We start from the raw sequence: 26,762 nt of genomic DNA on the forward strand, positions 1-26,762 counted from the left end.
TTTTTTGCGGTATGCGGGTCTCTCACTGTTGTGGCCTCTCCTGTTGCGGAGCACAGGCTCCAGATGCACAGGCTCAGCGGCCATGGCTCACGGGCCCAGCCGCTCCGCGGCATGTGGGATCTTCCCGGACTGGGGCACGAACCCGTGTCCCCTGCATCGGCAGGTGGACTCTCAACCACTGCACCACCAGAGGAGCCCTATGTGTGTGTTTTAAGCTGTGAAGTTTGGGGATAATTTGTTAGGAAGCAATAGCTAACTACTACACTGTACTATATTTTATTTATCTGTTGCTTTTTTTTAGTAGGACCAGGAGTGAGCTGTTTAAGGTCACTGAGTACTTGTCATGTGTGTTTACCTGTTTACCTGTTACTGGAGAGCTTCCTGCCAGGATCCATCCTCATGCTGAAAGGTGGAACCTGAGGCCTGCAGTATAGTTCCTAGTGATCCAGGAAAGCCCTCTGTGCCCTGCATCAGTTCCCGACTTTGGGTCTCACACTAGAACATCCATAACTGTCTTTCTCCACTTAAGTATCATTTAGCTTACAAACCAGAGACAGCAAGCCAATTACTCCCTGGGGTCTGAAACTTCAACCTGGGAGGAAGACTCTTCCACAGCAAAGGTACGAATGCAGAAATGCACATCCTAATCCAGTTCATAAGCAGAGGTGCACAATGTCTGAAAAATCGAAGCCATGAGATAAGAAACTCTTTGAGAGAAAAAGAAGTTAACTGGGGAGATGTTGAACTATATGCACTGCATAGGGCATCGGGCAGCCCATTTCACTCTGGAGGCTTCAGTTTCCGCATCTGTAGAATGGAGGCTTGCACCGGGTGCCATGGTCTTTTGATTCTTAGTCTGACACAACCTGGGTTGCTATGAGCTGGCTCTCTGGGTCTTGAATCAACTATTAAAGGAGGGTAACAGAAATACCTGTCTCCTAAGGGGGTCGCAGGATTAAATGAAATAGATAAAATGTGAAATGTGCAGCACAGCGCCTGGCTATTGTTACTTCTCCAGGGGGGTGTCAGGTCCCGGGGGAACTGGGGCCGCCCGGAGCGCGGCGCAGCCCGCACCGGGCCTGGTGGCCTGCCCCGCCCACGTGGGGCTGCGGCCCGTCGAATGACTCCGTGCAACGTGTTGGTGGCGGCAGCCGCGGCGGCGGCGGGCGGCTCGGACTCTTCCGGGCGCTGCAGCTTCCTGCCAAGCACCGCGCAGCCGCCTGGCTCCGCCGCGGGAGTAGCCGGTGCAGGCCTCGGCGCCGGTGCGGGACCCAGGGCTCCGCCGCGGTCGCCCGGCCCGACCGCACCATGCGCGCCGCGCCGCCTCCCGCGCGGCTTCTGCCGCTGCTGTTGCTGCTCGCGCTCCTGGCCGCGCCCGCCGCCCGCGCCCGCAGAGCCGAGTCCACCGCCCCGCCGCAGTCCGGATCCGAGCGCCAGCCGCGGCCGCCGCCCGGCCCGGGGCCCGGGAACGCCACCGGGATGGGCTCCGGGGAGGCGACGGGCGGCGGCGGCAGCTCCAACAGCAGCGGTGACGCCCTGGTGACCCGCATCTCCAGCCTGCTCCGCGACCTGCCCACCCTGAAGGCGGCCGTGATCGTGGCGTGCGCCTTCTCCGCCTTCCTCATAGCCTGCCTGCTGCTGCGCGTCTTCAGGTGGGTCCGCCGCCCCTTTGCAGCCCCCGCGGGCCAACTTGCACCGCCAGCCTGCTGTCACTGCGCGCCCGCCGCACCTGCGCGCATCGATGCTCCGGCCCCGGCGCCTGGGTGCGCTCCTGCTAGCCTGGGGCTCCCGGCCCTGCCCCACAGGGTTGCACTCGGCTGGTTTTCCCTGCTACACCCTTTAGGGATTTTCTCCCCTTCGAACGATATATCTATCTATAGCTATAGCCATAGCTATAGCTATGATATGTATCTATATATATCAATAAGTATTGAATTCCTTTTAACTCTCCACTCATGCTTAACACTATCCATAGCGCTCCGAATTATGACAACCTTACACGGAATTTATTTTTATACCTATTTCACAGATGAGGAAAAATTTTCCGGAGAGGCGAGGTGGCTTATTCAAGTAAGCTCCGTGGTGGAAGTAGGATTTGAACCTTACCCACCTTGCTGCGCCTCCCTCTGTTCCCTCTGAGGGCTTCTCAGGCACCACCTGCTGTTTTTTCTTTGCATCGGTTCTGCTACCAAAAGAAGCAGTGTCTAGCCTGTGGGGATACCTGTTGGAGGCGCGCATTGCGCCGGGGGTTGGAGCTGGGCTTTAGGATGTTTGGCCATCCTTGGTGGCCTCAGTGACTTTCTGCATACCACCCTGCCTGAATGAACTGCCGCAATGAAGATGTGCAGGGGTAGGAGGGATCTTGGAGAGGCTTTTTGTAGGTTGCTCAAGTTCAGGGAGAAAGTGGGAAATTAGAAAGGACAGCCGGGATCTCTGGTGTAGGGAGATGGAGAGGGCTACAGCGGATGCAGGGAGGGATGCATTTCCCCCTAATGCCTGGGAAATTCTGGTTTTGCAGGAAATGAACCCAGTGTGTCCTGCCAGTCAGGGGCGGGCCTCTGGGAAATCTGGGCACGTGTGTGTCAGTTATTCACAGCCTGTTCCTTCCCCTTCCTAGTGTATGCAGTGTGCTTGGGTGTTTGATCAGCTGTTGGAGGTTTGGGGCCAGGGGCTTGGGAGCATTTTCAGAGCAGGAGAAGAAACCAGATCTGGAAAGGCAGGGTTGGGAGCTCTCCCTTGAGGTTTGCTCTTGGTTGCTGTGTGACTTTGAGTCAAGGTGTTTCTTTGTGGGGCCATAGGATTAAATGGCAGTGGTCCTGAGAAAATGGAGAAGGGGGAACTGTGGGCCCACATCCCTCGCCCCATCCCCCGCCCTGGCTCCGGCTACATTGTTTTTCACTCTGCTGATCCCCTGATGTGCAGCGGACGTTGAATTGCCCCTCTCTGTACCCCATCCTTCCTGCTGCCCTTTATCCTCTGCTTGCAAACTTCAGTGGCTCCCTGTAGCCACTACCTGGATGTGGCATTCAGACCCTTACAGAGTAGCCCCAGTGCACCTCGTGGCCATCAGCCAGCCCTTCTGAACCTCCTGTCACTTCTCTCCTGACACTCCCTGCTGCTGGCTTGTGCTCGTCCGCTCCTGGGCCAGTTCCCACTGCACACCTGCCATGACTGCACGCAGCCACCAGGGCCCGGCTCCCATGCTCCGTCCTCTGGGTAGTGTTCCTGGACATCCGAGCCAGGCGGTTGCTTCCTTTTCTGGCCTCCCCCAGCCCTAGCCTTGTGCATCCTCCATACGGCCCTTCTCACGCCAGGCTGGTGGCTCCCACACACAGCAGACAGTCCTGGAGGGTGGGCATGTCCAGTTCCCGTGCCCGAGGACGGCCTGGCCTTCAGCAGATGCGCCGTAGTCCTTTACTGCCTTCCTGATTGTTCAGTTGCATTGAACGTTGGTGCCTAGAGCAGCTCTGAGCCTGGAGGTTTGAAACATTTTGCTCAAAATAGGCTGCTCAGCCCACAAGGCGGTGTACTTCTTAAGACGGTATTTGAACTATTTTGCCAGTCTGCTCCTTATTACCCAGGAGTGGGGGAGAAAAGCAAGCAGCATGTGGCCAGATGTGAGGGCATGTGTTTGAGCAGGAGAGCCCGTACTCAGAGCTGGAAGGGATGGGTCCTTGCTGGCCTGTGAGCTGGGTGTTGGAGGAAGCTTCCGACTTCACAGGAGAGGCTGCTTATGGATGTGCCTTCTCTTTCCAGGAAGGCCTTCTTGTTGGGGTGAGTTTCCAGGGGGACAGCTGACACCCCAGTTCTGACGTGGACAGGAACTTACAGCATTTTACAGCTGGGAAGGGCCTTGATGGTACACAGGTCCCATGTGCTCCTTTGCAGAGGAGAAAGTTGCATCCCAGGGAGGGGAGTAAGTCATCCGGTAGACTCTAGAACACTACAAGTCTGTGGTCTGTACTGTGACCTCTCCACGGGCCTCTGCACGCTCGCTTCATCGGGCTTCCCGAAGGCCTGTTGCCCTGACTGGGTGTCTTCCTTACCTGCTTCCCCTCCTAGCTCCTTAGTGTGCAGTCACCACATCCTGGCTATTCTGCCTCTCAACTCTCCCTGAGACTGTCTCATCTGGGCCATACCCCTTCCCCCACGGGAGCTTCCCCACCTGCCAGCCCTCCTACCTGACTCACCTCCCTCCCTCGTGTCCGGAGTCACAGCAGTATCCTTCAGGCTGGAGTTTCTGCAGCCAGCCTTGTCCCCACTCCTATCCATCCTCCCTCGTCTGGTCTCACCCTTCTTCTGCCCACTCATCCCCCCGTGCGCAGGCTTCTCAGTGTGGTGGCAAGCTAGCTCTTTCTAACCAGGGCCCCGCCTCCCTCTCAAGCCCCCGTCTCAGCTTTGCCCACTGCTCCTGGCCTGCTGGACTTTCAGGCGCTCTCCAGCAGCATCTGGTGGCCTTAGCCCTGCATGTCCCTTTGACCCTCTGCTTGGGGTCCCCTCCACCACCAAGACTACGTGGCCAGCTCATTGCTGTTTGCCTGCCTGTGTGTCACCTCCTCCGAGAAGCCTCCCAGCAAAAGGCCCCCTTCCAGAGCACATGTGAGTTTGGGATTTTCTACTTGGAGACAAGAGTGTCGCTGAACTTACCAGGCGGAGGGCTCCGAAGAGCAGGACTGGCCCTTAATCGTTTGTGCCTCTCTAATGCCTGTTGTGGCTCCAAGCACAAGCTGGCATCTGATAAAGGTATTTTTAGCAAATGAATGAACCCCTAAGTATTTTGCTTTGCTGATGCTTTGCTGATGCTTCTCAAAATGTCCTCTGTAATGAGCTGCGTGGCTGATGCCGGGAACCTGTGAGATCGGGACTTATTTGGACAGTGGCCGCCATTTCCTTAACGATGGATACAGAGAAGGGAGGGAGGTAAAGGAGGAAGAGTGTAGTAAGTATTATTGCTTATACATAACCCGTGTGTCTGTTTTCCCTGAAGGAGTCGCTTTGCCAGACCACAGAAAGAATGTGGATCCAAGGAAACTTACAATTAGAAGCAAAGAATGTGTATCGTGGTAAGAAAGATATATACCTTTAACCAAGCAGTTCCATTTCTAAGGTACACACATTTTTTACTGCATTACCTATTCTTTGCTTCTAATTTTATTACTTAGAAGAGGAAGCAAAGATGCATGGCCAATGAAGTACAGAGCAGTTCTGTTTAATAGTGAAAAGGTTTAAGTAACCTAGGTATCTAACAATTGAGCATTGGTTAAATAAATTATGGTAGTCCTTACAATGAAATACTGTGCAGCTGTGAAAGATGATGATGTTAATATAATACTCACTATATGCTGTTGAGTGAAACAGGTTACAAAACAGCATGTGTAGTATGAGCTCATTAAATAAATAGATAAAATATATATATATGAATGTGCAAAGAATTTTTTGTATGGGTGTGTACACATGTGACTGTGGGAGATTCTTCATTATGTATTTACTTATTGTTTATGATATATTTCTACCTTGTCTGAATTTCCTTTCAATGGACATTTATTCATTTTCTTTCTCCCTGTCTGTGCACTCAGCTCCTTGCTGCATCCTTAGGTGCGTCTTCCTGAGGACCTGTATAAGAGAGTCTGGGGTGGACCCCTAGGAGTGGGATTCCTGGGTCCCAGGGGTACTCTTACATGCTTTCCTTGAGTATGTACCAGTTTACCCTCCCACCTGCAGTATATGGGGGTTCTCAGATCCTTCCATCATATCTGACACTTAGTATTATCTGACTTTCTAATGTTTTTCAATCAGATGGGTATGATTGGGTATCTCATTGCTTGCTCTTGCAGATCTCCAGTTCTTACTGAGGTTGAGTGGCTGTCTCTTCCCATACTTATTAATCAATCTGATGTCCCATCTGCAGAATCATTTACAGCTTTTTCATGTATTGGAATCATAAAGGAAAACTGTTTAAAGACTGGAGACAAACTTGGAGGGAGGGAAAGGCAGTTTGGAGGCAGAGTGCCCTCGAGCCAGAGCACCTTCGTGTATATGTGTGTGTGTGCGCGCGTGTGTGTGTGCATGTGCGTGTGTGTGTGTGTGCAGTTCTGCCTGGCTCGCAGTAGGGCCAGCCCCCCTAGGTCTGTTGCTTGACATGTTTATGAGAGCTGGAAGGAAATCAATAAAGAAGCTGTGTTTAGGAAGTAGAAAACTCCTCCAATTTTTGGATGTTGGAGAGCATCTCATGGGGTTGCATGGATTCAGGGATAACAAGCGTAAGCCAGTGGCTGCTGTTCAGTACCTTTTGCCCCCAGTGCTCTCTGAGGTCTGACTTTACCCTTTGAGATCTGAGGGGGAATCTGACTTTGCTCCGTGGTGTCTTATGAACAAGGTGGAGACAAGTTAGAAACTGCCACCGGAAACCACGACTTTCGTTTCCTCCTGGGGATCCTTTCCCCGTCCTGTCGAGTCTCCCAGCTCTCCTGCCCAGGCCACACTTCTCCCAGATCTCTGTTGGCTGCACGCCCAGCCACTTATTTCAAAAGCTGTGTAAAATCGTCTTATCTGAAAGGAGGGTTGTTTTGGTGCTTCCTGGGGGACGAAGAGGAAGGCAAATTCTAGGTGATCTGACATTGCCCAGCTGTTGCACTTGGATCAGTGGCAAAGGTGCACGCTGTCGTGTCCTGAAGACGCCGGAACCACGGGAGCTTAGTGAATTACTAAGCCAGGTCTTTGAAAAGGAACAAAAACGTTCCTGCTTCTCCTGGATTCCCCAGATCTCCCATTGTCTGTGTATTTACATTTGTCCTAAGAATAAAAGTTATTTAAGAGAAAATATAGAAGCTTAATGCTTTCAGGATTTGGGGAAAGTGTTCTGAAAAGTTTTTAGTTATTGCTCATTAGTATATCAATATTATTTTAATAAATTGGAGCTTTGTGCAGAGCCCTGGTTAGAAAGTTAAGCCCCTTTTTATGACTTTGAGATTGTGGTGCTTGTGTAGCACCAGGAGGTCGTTTAAAAAAATTTTTATTGAAGTAGAGTTGATTTACAATGTTGTGTTTAATTTCTACGGTACAGCAAAGTGACTCAGTTATACATATATATATTGTTTATCATATTCTTTTCCATTATGGCTTATCGTAGGATATTGAATATAGTTCCCTGTGCTATACAGTAGGACCTTGTTGTTTATCAGGAGGTCATTTTTGATTGCTTGACCAAGGTTTTGAATTGGGGGAAAAGCTATAGCTGTGAAACATATTTATCTTAATTTAATTTTTACTTTTCAAGTGGGTTTTCTTTTTTCTTTGTTTTCCAGTTTTATTGAGATAAAATTGATACACAGGACTGTATAAGTTTAACGTGAAAAACATAACGACTTGACTTACAAATATTGTGAAATGATGACCACAATAAGTATAGTGAACATCCATCATCTCATAGATGCCAAAAAAAGGAAAAAATCATGTTTTTCCTGGTAATGAAAACTTTTGGGGTCTACTCTCTTAGCAACTTTCCCATCTATCACACAGCAGTGTTAGCTATAGTCATGATGCCTACTCCATCCCCAGGACTTACTGGTCTTATTGGAAGGTTGTACTTTCATCCAATTCCCATGGATGTTTAATCTTACACACTACAGTAAAGAAAGTGTTAAATAAATCTAACCCAGCAAAAATCCAGATTAAAAAAAAAAAACAGGGTAGAGAGTATGCCCTTGATTCAGTTTTCCACCAAGTTGAAAAAGAAGTCATAGCGTGTGGGAGGAATTGGGTCCCTCAAGTGGTTCTTTCCTGGGGAGGATTCTGCCTGCTTTGGGGTCATTTTGCAATTTCTGGGGACGTTTTTGATTGTCATGACTTGGGGAGGGGGATGCATCTTGTGGGTAGAGGCCAGAGATGCTGCTGGACATCCTACAGTACCCAGGACAGACCCCCTTAACAAAGAATGATCCAGCCCAAGATGTCAGTAGCACAGGTGCGGGCCTCCTGGTTGTCTACGTGAGCAGTTTACTGAACCTTTATGTGCATCGGTTTCCCAGCACTAATTAAAGTACCTGCTTCCCAGGGCTATTGGGATGTTTGGAATGAGATTGGGTCAATCAAACCCCCAGCTCCCCTTTAAGCAGCCAAGTGTCCTATTGTATTTAAAAAAAAAGATTCTGAAAACAGATGTAATTTATACCCAACCTTTTGGTCTTGCTTTTGCCTGTAAATGAGGATTCAGCCATATGGCCAAGATCATCAGGCAAGTGCATCTGTTTCTGAGCCTTGCAAATACGAAATTGGTGACTCTTTAGCCTGCGTGAGCCTCCCTGGACACCTAGGACCCCATGTAGGGTCCCGCACACAACTGAATTCCCCTGGGGAAGGAGGTGCCTCATGACTGCCCTTATTAACAGGCCTGTGAGGACTCAGGACCTGCCACTGATCCCTTCTATCAAGTTGGAAAGGGAGGAAAATCCCTCTTTAATTTAACCCTGAGCCCTCCGGCTTATCTGGCTTTGCCTGTAAACTCTTATGCCCATGTACTCATCGAGTTTGGGGGCTTTGCCAACACAGGCCCTTCTGGAGAAACGGGGCACATCTAGGGGTGGGGTGGGGGTCTCCAGTGTCAGTGTCTGCATGGCATCCTGTAAGGAGAGTGTCACAGGAGGGAAACCCTCATAGATTTAAGCAGAGAATGCTTCATAGGGTGTGTCTGGGATTTTAGTTTTATGGCTGATGTTTTGGTTCTAACTATTTACAAAGGGAAATTCTGGGGCCATGAATTTAGAATCATGTTGTCATGGTTTCACTTTAAAAAATCTGTATTTAATCTTCCTGGCAATCTGCCAGGAATCCAGACTTGATATTTATTTTCCTGAGGGTGCAGGGAGAAGGCAACCCCCTCTCATTGACAGGTGTGGAGCAGAAGGGGGGCCATGGCAAAGAGCCTGGGCAGGGCTCTTCAGGCCTGGGAGGGCTTCAGGGCCTTGTAACCTCTTGGGTGTGGGGTTTCTTTGCACTCAGAGTGCCACTGATCTCCCTCCTTCTACCCATTGTACAGATGAGGAAACTGAGACCTGGAAATGGGAAGGGTTTGTTAAGGTCACCCAGTGAGTCTGTAGGAAAAGTAGGACTCAAGGCCAGGTGTTCTGATGCTCAGCCTGGCCTTTTCTGGGCCTCCAAGATGTGATGGGCTGGGTTTTAGCCTGGTCAGTTGGGTCTCCCCAATGCTCAGCCAGGGACCCAGGAGAGAGCATGGCTGAATGGATGGAGCAATCTTACCAGTGTATTTAATGACCCACTGGAAGCTTAGAAAGTGCTGAGAGAACACAGCCGAGGTGAAGGAGTTTCCAATTCAATCTGGGAGATAGGATAATGCCTTTGTATAATTCTACTTGGCAGGTGAAAGGCAATCTAATTCTATAGGGGAGTCATGTGTCAAAAGCAACACTTGATAAGTTGCCAAAGGACTTATCAAAGCCCCAGGGACTTTGGCGGGGGATATAGTGGTCAGGGAAGGCATATGGGGAGGAGTAGGAGGATTAGGACCTGATGGGGTGGGAGAAGAAGAGGTTCTTCCAGGACCGGCTGGCCGAGCAGGTTTTGCGGTGGGCAGGTTTGTGAAAATGATCACCTGGAAATTATGGTGACAATAATAATAATAGCAACTAATATTTATTAAGCCCTTACTGTATACCAGCCTCTGTGCCAAACATTTTATATGTGTCCTCATTCCTGTGAGGAGTGTACTGTCGGAATCCCATTTTACAGATGAGTAGATCAAGTTGCAGAGTGGTGAAGTGTCTTGCTTAAGGCCATATGGCTGGTGAAGGGCAGGAGTCTGATTTCCAATCCAGCATTCCTCCCCCACTCCTTTTCCTGTTGCAGCCGGATTTTGGAAGACAGGAATCCCAGCCAGAGGGTTTTGGGATTAGTAGTGGGTCAGAGGAACAAATGGAGGATTTGAATACAGGAGTGTAATGATGAAAAGGCTGCTTTAGTAATGCTGACCCCTTTTAGGTGCTTAATATGTATTTGCTGAGTGAATGGATGAATAGTGATGTGGCTGCCTCGGGGATGCAGGATGGTGGGGGAGACCAGTGGAAGGTGCTGGAAGGACCAGTAGGGAGGGCTGGAGATTCGAGTGGGTCTGAAGAGGAGGATGAAGAGGAAAGTGTCAGGAGAACCGGAAGGGCCTGGAGAGGTGGGCATGGTGAAGGGGATGGTCAGGCAGGGGAGAAGTCTTGGTGAGAAAGAGGGTGACAGAAACACCACGGAAATGCCAGCCACGCAGCTGGACATCTCGGCTTGCGGTGGCGGGGTTGGGAGTTCTGTCAAGAAGTGACTGTCCCTTGGGCTTCCCTGGTGGCGCAATGGTTGAGAGTCCGCCTGCCGATGCAGGGGACACAGGTTCGTGCCCCGGTCCGGGAAGATCCCACATGCCGCGGAGCGGCTGGGCCTGTGAGCCGTGGCCGCTGAGCCTGTGCGTCCGGAGCCTGTGCTCCGCAACGGGAGAGGCCACGGCAGTGAGAGGCCCGTGTACCGCAAAAAAAAAAAAAAGTGACTGTCCCTGAAGTGTGGACTGTCCCTGAAGTGGGGGGCAGTGGCGGCAAGGACTGACACCCCCGCACCTCCCGTACCACGTGTTAGGGACAAGTGGATGCTGAAAGGGTCATTTATGATGTGTGTCCCAAAGCACAGTGACCCCAGAATTTCAAGGCCGTGGTTGTGTCCCCGGGTCCACCAAAGAGTCCCTCTCGGTCATCTGTGAAATGTGGCCACAGCAAAGGCCCCAAGACCTCTTCCTCCAGTTCCCAAGTGTGTTTGCAAAGGGTTGGGTCCACTTCACCCGTCTGTGAGGTGCCAGGAGAGGCAAGGCCGAAAGTGAAGAAGGCAGTGGCCCTTGAACCAACAGAGCTGCCCGTAGAGGCTTCCTTCCTCACTTTTGGCCTCGCTTGCCTCTCCTGGCACCTCACAGACGGGTGAAGTGGACCCAACCCTTTGCAAACACACTTGGGAGCTGGAGGAAGAGGTCTTGGGGCATTTGCTGTGGCCACATTCCACGTGGCTCCTTAAACAGGTCAAAGCCGGGGCGTGCTTATTTTTTCTTGGAAGAATGAGAGTTGGATCTGTCCCTTAGGGATTGAGGGAAGGAAAGGGAAACAAGGGTAGGGGGCAGGTGGAGGCATAACCCTGAGGAGTTATGAAGAGGAACCCTAAGGCTTGTCAATGGTATGTGGTCCTGTGTGAAATGTAAGCCCGGGGCACACTGTGCATTGGGTGCTGGAGGCTGGTGTTGAGATCAGTCAACAGTGGTGTCACTTTGTTAATCCTGAGGGGACAGTGCCCAGGAGAGGAGGGGAGCAGCTAGGCTGTATAGGTAATGACTAGTACCTCTTCATCGTGACTGAACTGCTGGTGAACAGATCTAGGACCTCAGTTGACTGTACCAGGCCATCTCTCTGGGCCCATGATTTTAGCTCAGTTATTCAGTGTCACTCATGCATGGCACCCGGGACCAAATAAACCATGGCCAGGAAGCTAAGTCAGAGGTTGCAGACTGATGGCCCACAGATACGTTTTTTGTTTTGTTTTGATCTGCACAGTGTTTTTGTTTTCGTTTTTTATTAAAGTGCAGTTGATTTACAGTGTTTCACGTGTATAGCAGAGTGATTCAGTTATGCATACATACATACATACATATATATATTCTTTATCAGATTCTTTTCCATTGTAGGTTATTACAAGGTATTGAATATAGTTTCCTGTGCTATACAGTAGGTCCTTGTTGTTTGTCTGTTTTATATACAGTAGTGTGTATCTGTTAATTCCCAATTCCCAATTTATCCCTCCCCACCTTTTCCCCTTTGGTAAGCATGTTTGTTTTCTATGTCTGTGAGTCTATTTCTGTTTTGTAAATAAGTTCATTTGTATCGTTTTTTTAGATTTCACATATATGCAGTGTTTTTAACAACTGAGATAACTGAGAACACTTAAAATTGGGAGTCTTCACATCAAAATCCAGATCTGCTTTTCTCAACAGATGGGAATACTGGAAACGCGGTGCCTCTGTAACGAGGGGGGAGTAGGGGGGGCGGGGAGCTGGGTAGCCACCGTCCCATCTCGTCTGTGTTTGTGAGTGCCAATCCTCATGTCTCCTTGACTCCAAGACCGAGCGTTGGCGCCATTTGTCACCGTGTTTGTTCTAATGTTTACATCACACCAGGCTCGCTTCACTGCTTTCCTGCGCCTGTGGGCTCTGGGGCGTTTGAGTCATCGCGCTTGACTGGGTGCTGGTACTGGAGCAGAGTGTCTGGCGTGGTGGGGAGGACAGGCGTCAGGTGTGGCAGCACTGCTTGTGTACCTGGAAGTCTCTGGAACACCTGTGTTTGGGAGGGCTTGGCCGGAGCCTTGTTAGAGCTGGGCTGCCTGAGATCCTGAAGCTCTCACCGCGCTAGAGGAAAATGCTTTTGTCTCATGTAACCGAGAGTCTCAAGTTGCCCATTTGGAGCGGAGCCAGATGAGATTCAGATCACGCTGGTGCTGGACTTGTTTAAACTGCTTTAAGAGGTTGGTGATGGGTAGAGCGCAGGGGTTGTGCCCAAGGCAGGAAAGGGAGAAGGCTGGTGCTCGGGAATTGTACCCTGGTCGCCAGCCTTGGGTTTGCCCCCGAGCCTGGGGCCCATCCCAGGTCATCGCCCCTTCTTGGGAGACATGGCGCTGTTGTCACTGGCTCTCCGGCACCTGCTTCCCTACATGGTGGGGCTGCACAGTGGGTTTTGGGGTCGTGTTCTTTCTCCAAGTTTGCTTGGTTTTCTAGGGAAGGCTCAGTTTTGTCATGTTCTGAGGGGGAAGATGCAGGGTAGAGATCGGAGGTTAAAAACAGGGAAAGGCCTCTGTCCTCAGAGCATTGGAAGCTTTGGCCGGGTGCGAAGGCGGGCAGCTAACTCACAGCAGCTGCTTGATTCCATCTCTCCCCTACACATGCCGTTTTCATCTTCTTTATTAATTTTCCAAATGTCAAAGGTAACATGCTCTTTGGAACGAGTAGTGTGGTTTCAGCAGAAAGCTGGTCCTTGAGCCACAGAACTACTTTTGTGGGCTTCACAGTGAAAATAGCTCAGGTGGAGGAAAGGCCAGAGATGCTGGGTTTGGCTCCTAAAGTCACCAGGTGAGCAGGAGACGGCAGGCAGCCTCTGGGTGGAACAGGGGAGCCCCCGGACCTCTCCAGGAGAAGGGTCTCCTGTCTGAGAGGCAGGCCTGACACACACGTGGTCTGTTTAAATTTTTATCTTAATTACCTTCTTTGAATTTTATTTTTTTATTTGCTTGTTTGTTTTAAAAATAGCTCATATATTCACAAGGTTTGAAATTCACGAGGAGACAGAGGGTACAGTGAACAATCTCCTTCTTAGCCCAGCCTGCCCTTCGGCCTCCCAGCTTCCTTCTCCGGATGCTGTCAATTTCTTGTGACTCTTTCCAGAGAGATTTTATAAGTATAGAAATGAATGAATGTGATAGATACACATACATACATAGATATCTATCTTTCCTGCTTTTAATGACAGCTTTATAAGATGTAATTCACACGCCATACAGGTGTCCCATTTAAAGTGTCCAAATCTTGGTTTTTAGTACATTCACAGAGTTGTGCACCATCACCCAAGTCAGTGATAGAAGACTGTTGTCATTCCAGAAAGAAACGTGAGCTCGTTATCGGTCACTCCCCATCTCCCTCCCAAGCCCCACCGTGGTGAGCTCTGGCGGCGGGGAAGTGCGTGACGTGGATACGAAATTTGGGTTCAGGGTGAGGGACTTTCCAGGAGGCTCACAGACAAAGGAGTTGCAGGGCTGAGATGGAATCGCACCCCTGGATGTGCAGCCTATGGATCTGACCGCCGCACCCCCAAACTGAACTTCTGACAGCAAACTAACCCGTCCAGCTTTGCATTGTTTTGTGTCTCTTTGCAGGGGAGGGTGGGGAGGGCAGGCCCCTCTCCACGTGGGTCCTCTGGGCTCCCGCTCTGCTCCCCAGCCTCCGTGTCTGCCTGAGCCGTGCGCCGGGGCGCATTGGGAAACCAGTTTCCGACCAGCTGTTGAGCAGGCCTTTGAGTAAACAAACCCTCTGGCTTTAGGATTACATTTCAGAGTAAGAGAATTTGAACTTCTCTTCTGTCTAGTTAGAAATGTTTGTTTTGGCCCCAGTGGAACGATCCTTTGTCTCTTCTTGAGCTTCTCTGGTCTTGCTGGGTCCTGTGAAGCACAACGTGGGCATTTGCTTAAAACCACCCTTTAAGTAAATGCCACCGTCTCTTCGTGGAGGTCACTTGGTTTAACGGCACCTTGTACCAGAAAAGAAAAATTACGGCGAAGGGGCCATGCTGTTGCAGATGGGCCAGCGATATCTTTTCCCTTCCTTCTTCCCTGAATCTCCCCCTTCTTGGGCGGGGAGCGCTGTGACAGTTGTGGCAAAGCTGCTTTCCTGCTTGTGCCTCCCACCCATCCCCGGGTAGGCGAGGAAGCAGGGCTGTACGTAGAAACACCGGGATAGGAACCCAAGTCTGACTCTAACCTGGGGCTCAGTCTAGAACCAGTTGCTTCTTTCTCAAGCTGTGTCCTTGAGGCTGACCCACTGCCCCCCTGGGGACACTTGGGTGACTGCAGATTATCTGTAGCTGTGTAGCCTTTGCCTTTTCCTCGGACCGGGATGCTGGTGAACAGCCCTGTGGGAAGATCACCAGGATGTTTGTCGTCTCGGAAAACCTGTTTACAGGTCGCCCTGAGTGAGACCTTTCACGATGTTGTCACTGAGGTGCGTTATATGTATGGTTCTTTGTTTCTAGAACCAGAAACAGGGAAGAATCCTAGGGTTTTAAAGGATTTGACAAAATGGGAAAATTATACTTACATGTGGAAGGTTTGATGTTAAAATGTGGGAGAATCCCGAGATGGTGTTTATCATTACAGCCATGCCTTTTTTCCTTCGAGACCCTGTGACAACGATTAGGGTTCCTTTGTTTGTGTGTGACAGAAAGCCCTGACCAGACTGGCTTCGGTGACAAAGAGAGTAGCATTGTTGGTGTCAAGGAGGGATGGCATCATAGTAGACTTGGAGCCTGGTCTCTCCCTCCAATCTGTCCTCTACCATGTTGGCTTTATTTTCCATCTCTAGAAGCTGGTGATGCAGCTCTCACCTGGGTGATTTACTGACCCCCTTCCTGCCTGCCTAGCAAAGGTCACTGGCTCCGATTAGTCCCATACTTCCCCCAACCTCCCAGCCATGGCCCCGGGGGTTGCAATACACTGATTTTGACTCAGGTTTAAGTCCCATGGTCCACTCCTGGAGCTGGGGGTGTGGCCAGTGGTCAGGCCTCCTCACCCACAGGGACCATGGGGAGGGGGATTCACCGAGGATACAGATGCCCAAAGGAGGGAGGAGATGGAGGCTGGCCTGCCCCAAACCAACATGTGTCCTGAGGGAGTCACCGTTAGAAAGAGTTTATGAGAAGTCTCCCCAGATCAATTTGAAATACGAATGTGTGAGCTGTGGTAAGCGACAAGTTCCAGAAAGTTTGTACCAAGGGCAAAGGGTTTCTTGGTGTTAAAGATAAGTGGAGGTGGAGCCTGGTGGTGGTGTGGACTGGGCTTGCAGAGGGAGTGAGTGGGGGAACTGGCACCTTGCCTCTTGCCCGGCACGAGGTGGTTCAAGGTGAGCCTCCAGGGAGGTTCGTGCTGGGGCAGCCCTTGGTCCTTGGTCCTGGGGAGATCGACCTCTCTGAGCCTCAGTTTCCTCGTCTGGAATACAGAGATAACAGCGCTGCCTTATAGGGTGATTTATATGTTTTGCATGCGATCTTACATGTAAATTGCTTAGCTGGCACCCGGGAGGAGCTCAACTCTTAGGGACTGCTATTGATCAGAAAAGATGCCTTAGAGCATCCACACTCAGAAGAGACAGCAGGACTCGGTGAGGTCATATAGGCTTTGAACGAAGCTGTTTCCCCCTTATCTCACGTCTTCCTCTCCGAGGCAGGGTGTCTCCGTTCTCTGACCCAGGACAGTGAGGTTCGGGAATCTAAGGGTCTGCGGGAAATGCTGATCGACTATTCATGCATTTCCCAGCTTCTGACTCACACACAGCTAGCAAAGGAAGGGCTCACCTTTTAATTTGAGAAATACATGAGGTGAGGCCCCCTCCACCCATCCCACCCCACGCGACTCCAATCATACATGTGGTTTCTCTCTGGCGCAGCCAGTCACCTTCTGCCATGGATGAGGCTGAGTCTCTTTCAACTTCTCACAAGTCCTGGTTTTCCCTTATTAACATGTCCAGTAGTGAGACAGCAGAAAGGAATCTTTTTTTGTGAAAGGTGTTGTGGCTCAGAGAGTTGATTATTTGAAATGTAATTTCTTCAGCTCATTGTTTCAAAACTGGTGTTTGATGCATGTATGAGGGTTCTTGCTAATGGTCTTTTGGATTAGGCAAGGTTCTGCAGAGAAATGGAACCAAGAGTGTGTGTGTGTCTGTGTGTGTATGCACACATACAGGCTTGAAATCCAAGAAGAGCTAAGATTTCAGTTTTAGTCTGAATGCAGGCAAAAAAAAAAAATGATGTCCCAGCTCAAAGGCAGTCCGGCAGGAGAAATTCTCTCTCACTTGTGGGAGGTCAGTCTTTCTTATCTATTCAGGCCTTCAAGTGATTGGGTGAGACACACCTGAGTTGGGGAGGGCAATCTGCTTTACTCAGTCTACCAATTCCAGTGTTAATCTCAACCAGAAATACTCTCACAGACACATCCAGAAATAATGCTTGAGCCAATGTCTGGGTACCCTGTGGCTCAGTCAAGTCTACACATAAAATTAACCATCACTGAACCTTTGGTGTAATCTTGAGGTTTAAAATTACCTTCTCAGGTAACCTGCTTGGAATGGCTGTCATTAAAGCAAGTAGGCCATGGTGTTCTAGAGGCTGCGCTGTGTTCCAGCTTCTCCCATGGTAAGTGTTCAAGGGTCTTATTTTAAGCTCAGCAGGTTAATTTTCTCATCACAAGACTCTATGAACAATCAGGAAGAAGGAAGGTGATTTTATGGTTGATGGGGATCCATTTCCATGAAGCAGGGCTGAAGTCAGAGCCTCCAGAACCTTCTCCCAGGGTCAGCAATCAGTCCTGCTCCAGAGCCAAAGACTAAGCGAGGTTTCAAGTTCCAAGTTCAGGACGAGGTTTATGAATCAGATTTTGCATTTTTCTAAGCCTCACGATATTTGAAAAACAGTTACAAACAATGGTGACTCTTCATCCAGAAACCATCTGGGCGCCAGTCTCTTCAGGCATCTACAGGAGCTTTCTCAAGCCCTCGTGTCCACAGGACGAATCCTATTCCAGCGTTCCAGATGCTTGTCCAGATGTGTGTTGGGAATGGACAGCCCTGGCACTGGGCACAGTTAACAGATGGGCAAGTCCAGCTCCTTTGCAAAGCCAGGTGCTTCCTCTGAACAGCTGTGACCCATCAGGGCAGAGATAGGAGACTTCTGAGAAAAGTGTGATGTGTGCGTCTGTGTAGATCCGGAGCTTGAGCCTAGTCTAGAGGGCTTGTGGGGTGGGTGGTTTTCCTTGTGGCTTTGTCTTGTGTTGCTTGTGGCATATGGAGCCGTTTCTGGGCTTAAATTTCCCCATCCAGTATTGGAGATTGAATTGGTCAGGGATTATGTCATCTGGGGCAGAACACTAAGATCTATTTTACTCCTTTGTGGGGAGGTGGAGAGAAAACAAGAATCTGTTGATTGTGAGAATCTGGACCAGCGGTACGTAAGCATTTACGCTCCCGTACAAAGCCTGCTTCCAAAATACTGTTCCGTGGCCACTGGGGAGGTGACTGGCTGTGCCCCTCTTACCTCTTAACCACCTGGCTTGGTGTTTGCACCGTGCTGCAACGTGTTTGAAGTCCACGCAGTTTCACACCCACACCTCTGCGTGCGTGCGTGCGTGCGTGCCTATGATGAAAGCAGGAAGGACAAATTGCTTTGTAATGAGGTTAGGGGATTGTCAGGCTTTATAGCTGATTTCCCAAAGTCTCTACACAAAGAACCACGAGGAGCAGGTACTATAGGTTATATAGGTTGCTTTATGCCAAAGGTATAATAAATATTTATATTTTCTATGTAAACAATCCTTTCACAAATCATGTCTTTGATAAATAATACTAGGTAAGAAAAGAGCAAGTTGCTGTTGCTAAGAAACTCTTACTTGACGGTGAACTTTTGTTTTCATTGTTTTGCAAACTTCTTGAGGAGTTTCTGTGTGCTGGGGACAAAGAGACCCGGCATGCGTCTTTGATGTGGTCTCCAGCTGGGTACGGCTTACAGTCTGCAGGAAGCATGTTTAGAGAATATGATTCTTCAATGCCCCATTTATGATTTTGGGGGGTTTGGCTGGTTTCTCATAGACAGTTTCAAATATTTTTTTAAAAAGGAGGGACATCAGAGAATACAAGGCATTTGAGAAAAAGTTCAAAATAGTGCAGAAATAAATGCTTAGAGCATCAGTAGTCATAATAACAATATTGTTCCCTGTGGCATCATAAACTTTCAGCTGTGCCCTGATCAATGTCCTGTGCTTCGTGCAGAGGGTCTGACACTGGAGATGGAAAGGCTTGCTCGGCACTTTCCCCATGGTCCCCAGTGACCGTCTACCGTCCCAGAGGTAAAAGCATACGGTTATAACTCCCAATGCTCATAAATCCTTGTGATGGAAAAAATATTCATTTGTACAAGTCCTTGTCATGTGAGAGAGGCTGTAGCACGTTTAACTCCTATTTGTTGATTATTTTCACAGACAGTCATTTTTGCTGAGAGCTTGCCGTGTGTAGGCTTGTTAAATGCCTCATCTCCCTTAATCCTCCCTTGCCTGTGAGGGACAGATACTATTCTCATCCCATTTTATTTATGAGGAAACTGAGGCCTAGAGAGATTGACTGACTTGCCCATGATCACACAGGTAGAGTGTGGGCAACCCTGCTTTCTAATCCACCTGGCTGGCCCATGGGGCAGGGCACACAGTGCCAGGCTGTGATGCCTGTGCTTGGAGCAGTGACCTGCCAACACGGCAGGACTGGGATGAGGGTGAGGGGCATCATGCCAGCCCAGGGCCAGCGCTGAGTTCCGTCCATGTTGAACATTTTGATCTTTTGCTCATCGTGGATTTTTTTGGCGTTAATTTTGCCTTTTAAAATCTTGCATTTGGGCATTGTAGATCTTGATCACTGGGTTTTATGGTGCTTTGGGCAGGTGTGGGTGAGGATCACAAGGGTTGCTGAGGTCAGGAACCCGCGCAAGGTCCCATGGCCGGACGTGCAGGAGCTGGGGTATTTGCCAGATCTCCTGGGAGCCGGGCTGGGGGCAGCAGCGTGGCTTACCTCAGTGGGCATCGCTGAGTTCTCAGGAATGTGCTTCCCCTCTTCCAGGTCGGGGAAGAGGTTAAAGAAGACCCGCAAGTATGACATCATCACCACTCCGGCTGAGCGAGTGGAAATGGCCCCGTTGAATGAAGAGGATGATGAGGACGAGGACTCCACAGTATTTGACATCAAATACAGGTACCGGGTGGGAAGAGTGGCTTTCTCCTGGGCTCGCTGGCTTGGGGAGGTGGGGCAGTTCACCTCTGAAGACAGTGAGTGGCCAGGCGTGTATTCTTGTTCTTTGGCTGAGTCTTTGACCTTGGGGCATTCTGTTTCTAGGGGGGAACTGCTTTGATCCCTCCCAGGAACGCACAGCACCCAGAAAGCCAGCAGGGAAGTGCTTGCAGGGAAATGCTTATTCTCAACTCTTTCCTGATGCGAACCCTTGAGAAGTCAGCTTTGGGAGCGAAAGGAGGGCTGAATTTCGGACAATGAGCTTGTCATGTACAGACTGTGGGGAATCTGGTCCAAGCAACTGCCATGTACCACGCGCCATGCACACAAATGGAAACTTTTTTTTCAGCCTTGCTTAGTTGGTAATGGAGAGCGTGGGGTGGGGGTTACTTCTTGGATGGAATTTACCGCTGAATTCCAAAGGCAGGTGTGTTTCTTTAACGTGGCCAGTAGGAAAGTCAGAATGACTTTGTGACTTCAGGATTATGGTTTGGGCTTTGGCTCCTTTTGGGAAGTACTACTTTGGGTATGTGAGATTCTCAGTGTTAGAGCTGGAGGCAAGTGTAGTTTAGGGATGAGGGCTTGGAGACCCAGAGAGGGGGCCATGGGTTGCCCAAGGTCACGGTTATTAGTGGCAAAGTTGAGACACAAATCCAGGCTGGACCCTATCTGGAGATTCCTCCCTCCCCACCAGGGTCCTCCAGAGAAACAGAATCAATAGGATATACACATACAGAAAGAGGTTTATTCTAAAGGTCCAAGTCTGAAGGCCTGAGAACCAGGAGAGCCTATGGTGTAAGTTCCAGTGAGAGTGCAGGAGAAGACCACTGTCTCAGCTCCAACACGGTGAGGCAGAGAGAGCGAATCCCCCCTTATTCTGCCTGTTGTGCTATTCAGGCCTCCAGTGGGTTGGATGAGGCCCACCCATGCCGGGGAGGGCGATCTGCTTTACTCAGTTTACCCAGACAATTGTTAATCTCAGCCAGAACACCCTCCCAGACACACCCAGACTAATGTTTTACCAAATATCTGGGCACCGTGTCACCCAGTCAGGTTGACCCCTAAGAGTCGCATCACACACAGCTTTTCTGTACCTCCTGACTTGTCCTTTTCCAGCACAGCCTTGGGTATTCTTGGCTATAAAGGAGTTAGATTCAAGAAAACAGTGTTCAGGATTTCGATTAGAACTGCATTGAGTCTGTAGATGGATTTAAAGAGAATCAGCCCTTTATGCTAAGTGAAATAAGTCAGACAGAGAAAGACAAATACTGTATGATGTCACTTATGTGTGGAATTTAAAAAATACAGCAAACTAGTGAATATAACAGAATAAAAAGAAGCAGACTCACAGATAGAGAGAGCAAACTAGTGGTTACCGGTGAGGAGAGGGAAGTGGGGAGGGGCAAGATAGGGGTAGGGGATTAAGAACTACAAACTATTAGGTATAAAATAAGCTACAGAGATATAGTGTACAACATGGGGACTATAGCCAGTATTTTATAATAACTATAAATGGACTATAACCTTTAAAAATTTTGAATCACTATATTGTACACCTGTAACTTACATAACATTGTACATCAACTGTACTTCAATAAAGAAAAAAAGGAGAATCAGGCCCTTTATGTTGACTCTTGCCATTCATGAACATGGAATAACTTTCCATTGATTTAGGTATTGGGAAAGATGTCTTTCAAAAACTTCTCCATAAATGTATTATAAATTTTTGCTAGATATATTCCCAGGTATTTTACATTTTGAGATATATATATATATATATATTTTTTTTTTTTTTAACTTTATTAAAAAAATTTTTTTGGGGGTAGGATGTATCTTAAAAAATTTTTAAAAAAATTTTTTATACAGCAGGTTCTTATTAGTTATCTATTTTATACATATATATATATATGTCAATCCCAATCTCCCAATTTTTTTACTTTAAAATACTGTTTACTTTAAAATACTATTTTATTTATACTCATGTCTGAAAAAAAATGTCTGTATTATCATGGTCACGTACATACCAATATTGGAAACAGTTTGTTAACAAATCACGCCTAAATTTTATGAAGAACGCACAACATTGACATGGATTTGTTATAGATAGAGTGGAGGAACAAACCATTAGCTATAATTTGCAGTTTAGGTAGAGAGCAGCCCCCTCTGAGAAGAATCAAAACAGTTACTAACCTGCACCCATACTGCAAAATACTATGTACATAAGAAAGTGATTATATTGATTTTATTGCTAAGCCGTTTTATCGGTCTCACATTCAAGGCACAGAAAAGAAACAAAATGTGAAGACCACGATGTCCTCATTATGAGTCACAATGGAAAGGCTCAGCTGCATCCTGCAGGCCTGGGGTTATTGTTTGATAGGGAGCCCTTGATGGCTTAAGTGGATCAACGGACTGTTTTGATTTTGAGCCGTGGTATGGGATCTCATCCATATTTGGTGTGTGAGCTGACTCCACGGGGGCTAGGTTAGATGGAGCCATTTTTGTGGTAGCCTCAGACCCGACTACATAAGAAAAGACCCTAAGCAAAGAAGTATCACTGTGTCCAGAAAGTCTAACTGTTGACTCTTTCTTGAGTATAAGCTGGAAAAGGGGCCCCTCTAGAGAATCTGGATACAAATATTATTGTGGTCTAAAGACTGCTGGGTGGAGGTCGTGTCTGGTGTCACAAAGAGGAGGAAAGTATTGAAACCACTGTCAGATTAAGAACCTTCCACAATGAGTCTCAGTTCTTCAAATAAAGGAGCAAGTTCCTTTCCTAGGAACAGTTAGCGCCGTATTGGCATTGCTCCTGGCTGTGAAACTCACCATCAGAGGCAAACGATTTTAAAATTAGAACATTTTTTTTCAGCTTTATTGAGATATAATTGACATACAGCACTGTATAAGTTGAAGGTATACAGCATAATGACATACATATATTGTGAAATGATCACCACAATAAGTTTAGTTGGCATCTAGCACCTCACATAGTTACAAAAATATTTTTTTTACCTTGTGATGAGAACTTATAGGATCTACTCTCTTAGCAGCTTTCAGATCTATCATACAGCAGTGTTAACCTGTAGTCATCATGTTGTACATTATATCCCTGGGAGGTATTCATCTCGTAACTGGGAGTTTGTACCTTTTGACTGCCTTCACCCAATTCCCCCCTCCCCAACCCCCTGCCTATGATAACTGCAAATCTGATCTCTTTTTCTATGAGTTTGTTTTTTTCTAGATTCCACGTATAAGTGAGATCGTGCAGTGTTTGTGTTTCTCAGCCTGACTTATTTCATTTAACATGATGCCACGTTAAATGGTCCATCCATGGTATTGTAAATGGCAGGATTCCCTTCTGTTTTATGCTGACTAGTATTCCATTGTGTGTGTGTCTGTGTGTGTATGTGTATATCACATTTTCTTTATTTATTCATCTATTGTTGGACACGTAGGCTGTTTCCATGTCTTCGCTATTGTAAATAATGCTGCTGTGAACCTTGGGGTGCAGATATCTCTTCAACATAGTGATTTTGTTTCCAAAGGCAAATGATTACATGGAACTACCTGGTAGGTGTTAAGGTAGCAGGTAATACTTTTGCTGTTTGAGAGTCAGAGTTTCCTCCCTGGTCTGTTGCAATGCTCTGGAGCATTTTTGTTGGCCACTGTAATAATGGGCCCTCTATCTCTACGTGACACAGCGATAGCACGGGGCCCTTTCACACATGGTAATTTTTAATACAGGAATCACTTAAGGTCCCCCAGGCACCTCCATGCCTCTCCTCCACCCCGATTCTGGGCAGAAACTCAGGACTCAGCAAGTCCATTCATATTAGTCTTTCATCCCAGATCATCCAAGGTCATGACCCCTGTATCCCACAGGCTCAGTCTCCATGCCCGGGTTTCTGCTTCTGGGGCTGCTGGCTTCTCTCTGCTGTCACTTTGGGGACAGCTTCAAAGACAGGTTCCTCTGCAAGCCGCTGCCACACGATTCATGACCTCAATCTGATCTCTTTTTTTAAAAAATATCACTTTCTTACTTTCTGTTCATGGTGTCTAGAAATGGAGTTGATTTTTTAAAAATATTGATTTAAAAAAATCCAGCAACCTCATTAAACTCTTATGAATTCTAGTAGTGTAAATGTGGATCTTTTGAGTTTTCTATGTAGATATATCACTTGAGACTAATAAGACTGCCTCCCTTCCCCCCAGGTCCTTCAACATTTTATCTCTCTCTTTTTTTAAGCCTTTTTATACTCACTCTTGGCCTCTAAGTCATTGTTAAATAGAAGTGATGATAATAGGCATCCTGTCTTGTTTTTGATCTTAAAGGGTGTGCTTTCAATATTGACACTAAGAGCAGTGTTTGCTGTAGGGTTTTGTAGACTTTTTTTCCCCAGGAAGCTTCCCTCTATTCCTAGTTTGCTAATGTCAAATTTTATTAAATTCTTTTTCTAGCTCTGTTGAGAATATTATACTTTCTCCTTTAATCTGTTAAGGTGGTGAACTTATATTCATTGATTTTTTTTCTAATATTAAACCAACTTTGCATTCCTGGGATAAAGGAGCTTGGTCATGGTCATGTTATCTTTTTATTCACATTGCTACATTCAGTTTGCTGATATTTTGCTTAGGACTTTCTTGTTTCTCTTAGAGACTGAGATTGGTTTGTCATTTTCCTATTTTGTAATATCCTTGTCAGGCTTTGGTAGAAGTTTTACTAGCTTCATAAAACAAGTTAGGCCGGTTCCTTATTTTCCTTTTCTCTGGAATAGTTAGTATCAGATTAGAATTATTTGTTTCCTAAATGTTTAGTAGAATATGCTAAAACTGGCTGGACCTTGATGCTTTCTTTGTTTGAAGATTGGAAAAAACTATTGATGTCCAATTCTTTGAATAGTCAGAGGACTATTTAGTCTTTGTCTATTTCTTCTTGGGTCAGTTTGGATGGGTTGTATTTTTCTGGGATTTTGTCCATGTCGTGTAAGTTTTCAAATGTATTGTCCTAAGGTTATTCACAACATTCTCTTTTTATCATCTTTTTATTCTTTGTTACATTTGTAGTCGTGGTCCCCTTTTCATTCTTAATATTGATTCTGTTTGCCGTTTCTCCATTTTCTTGATCAGTCTTGCTGGACGTTTAACTTTATTCATCTATACAGAGAGCCAACTTTTGGTTTATTTGATCCTCGCTGTTATAATCATTTTCAGTTTCGGTTGATTTCTGCTCTTCTTCCTTAAGCTTTCTTTGAGTGCGTTCTGTCCTTTTTTTCTAACTTCTTCCATTGCATATTTAGCTCCTTCATTTTCAGCCTCCTTTTCTGGTGTAAGCGTTTATTCTGTAACCTTATCTACTTCAGCTGCCTTCCATGGGCTTTCCTTATCACTGCCAGGCGCTAACCTGCTTCCCTGTTTGTTGTGAAGGACGGACTTCAAGTGGCTCATGTGAGAAGTTGGTGCTGTTTGTGAGGATGTGAGTGAACTTGGGGGTGAGTCACTGGACACAAACCCACTCTAGTCCTCAGGCCCAAAGATGATTGACCATTTAAAAAGACCAGGTCATAGCTTTTATTACAGATGTACAGGTATAGAAATTACGGATAAGAAAAAGGGAAAATAAAATCACCTTTAATCTCACTACTTAACGATAACCACTAGAGTGTGTGTGAGTACGTACCTGTGGAATTTTCTTCTCTACAGAAATAGGACCATGTTACATGTGCTGCTTTGGAACATTTTTCCACCCAAACAGCGTATCACAAACGACTTTTCAGGTCAATACGTTTGAAAGAACAAGAATTTGAAGGCCAGTTTTATGTTGGCTTTAGTGTTTTTGAGAACTGCTCTGTCTGCACGTGATAATCTGTTCACAGGTCCTCGTCTTTCCTGTTTAGAGATGGCTCAAGTAAATTTTTTTACTTGAGACAGACTACATTTAAATCGGATGTGGCTGAATCATGGCCTTGGGTGGTTTTATGAGTGAGTGCAAAGAGGAAAATCATGTTTTTGGCGCCCGGGCAGTAAGGCCGTGACCTGCCTTGTATTACACGCGCAGCTCTCTGATAACATCTCCTGACTTAGAGCCCGTGAGCATCAACCAGCAGGAAGTGGGGTGGAGAGAAGGCAGGCAGGGCAAGGCTCCTGAGGGCAGCCCTCCTCCCAGGCTCCCACGCCGCTGGGATGTCACAACGCATGAGGTAAGGCCTCCGATGTTTAGGGCCAGATGTGGGGAGGGAAAAGAGTCTGTGGAAGTGAGTTTCCAACTCTGTACTTAAAAAAGTCTAATTGGAAGAGAGAAATGAAGGCTAAATGGAGTACAGAGACTCCTGGGGTTTTGAAATGGTTCCGTATTTCAAAAGGCGTTTGCATCCTGGCTGCATGTGTTTCGAGCTTGGTTGGCCTAGCGTGCAGATGTGGCTGATGTTGTGGACCTCTGGGCCTCCCTGGTTTATCACCGGAGCCTTCTGTGACACCCTCCAGGTGTCCCCTGAGGCGAGGCAGATGCCACTCTTCCTGCCGTTTGTCTGGTAGGTGGCACCAGAAGCCGTGATGAGCGCAGCCCAAAGGTGTGCTGCTGGGAGTACGCGCGGCTCCGGCCAGTCCTGGTCTCCAGGGGCTGGGAGGGAGGGCGGGCTTGGTGCCTCTGCTTCTTAGGTTTGGAAAAGACGTGGCCCGTGGGGTGCAGATGTGCGCCCCAGAAATGCCTGACTCCCACCCTCTTGTGGATAGGGCTTCCGGAGGGAATATAATTAGAAACGGATGAGATGTCCCCTGCACCTCTGGGGGCTGTGCCTGGCATCTTGGCTTTGGAACAAAAGGTGTTTGGTGGCTGCTTGCAGCCAGAGGCCCCTGGAGGCTGTGGTGGGAGAGGGAGAACACGGACTTGACTTGCTTATCCTAGACTGAGGGCCTAGGTCAGTGTCTCCATGGCCACCCTACGGCAGAGACAAAGCTAAGGCCCTGCTAAGCACACTCAGGACAGTGACTTCTAGAATCCTTGAGCTTGGAGGGCCCTTCGGCCCGCCCCACGCTCCCTCATCACCTGAGGACGAGGAGTGAGGCTGCTAGGAGCCTCAGGGTGGGGACCGCTGCAGAGGCAACCGGTACCCTGAGCTTCTGGGGCCTGGAAGGAATCAGAGGGGACCTGGTCACCCGCGGG

The 26,762-nt window shown here is 48.0% G+C and overlaps 1 protein-coding gene and 1 pseudogene across 1 annotated transcript in view; one reads left to right on the forward strand and one right to left on the reverse strand.

Annotated features, from left to right (window-relative positions):
- The first annotated feature begins 1,304 nt into the window (after positions 1–1,304).
- The window catches only part of FAM174B (family with sequence similarity 174 member B), a 33,729-nt gene continuing 8,271 nt past the window's right edge, over positions 1,305–26,762 (forward strand). Inside the window, exons 1-2 of the mRNA XM_024114982.3 lie at positions 1,305–1,652; positions 19,436–19,567. Coding sequence (XP_023970750.1) covers positions 1,309–1,652; positions 19,436–19,567 — 476 coding nt within the window. The 5' untranslated portion in view covers positions 1,305–1,308. The remainder of the gene's footprint in view (positions 1,653–19,435; positions 19,568–26,762) is intronic.
- LOC112061880 (ragulator complex protein LAMTOR3-like) lies at positions 22,066–23,498 on the reverse strand (annotated as a pseudogene).

This window comes from Physeter macrocephalus, chromosome 11 (assembly GCF_002837175.3).
Source record: "Physeter macrocephalus isolate SW-GA chromosome 11, ASM283717v5, whole genome shotgun sequence".
NCBI lineage: Eukaryota > Metazoa > Chordata > Mammalia > Artiodactyla > Physeteridae > Physeter > Physeter macrocephalus.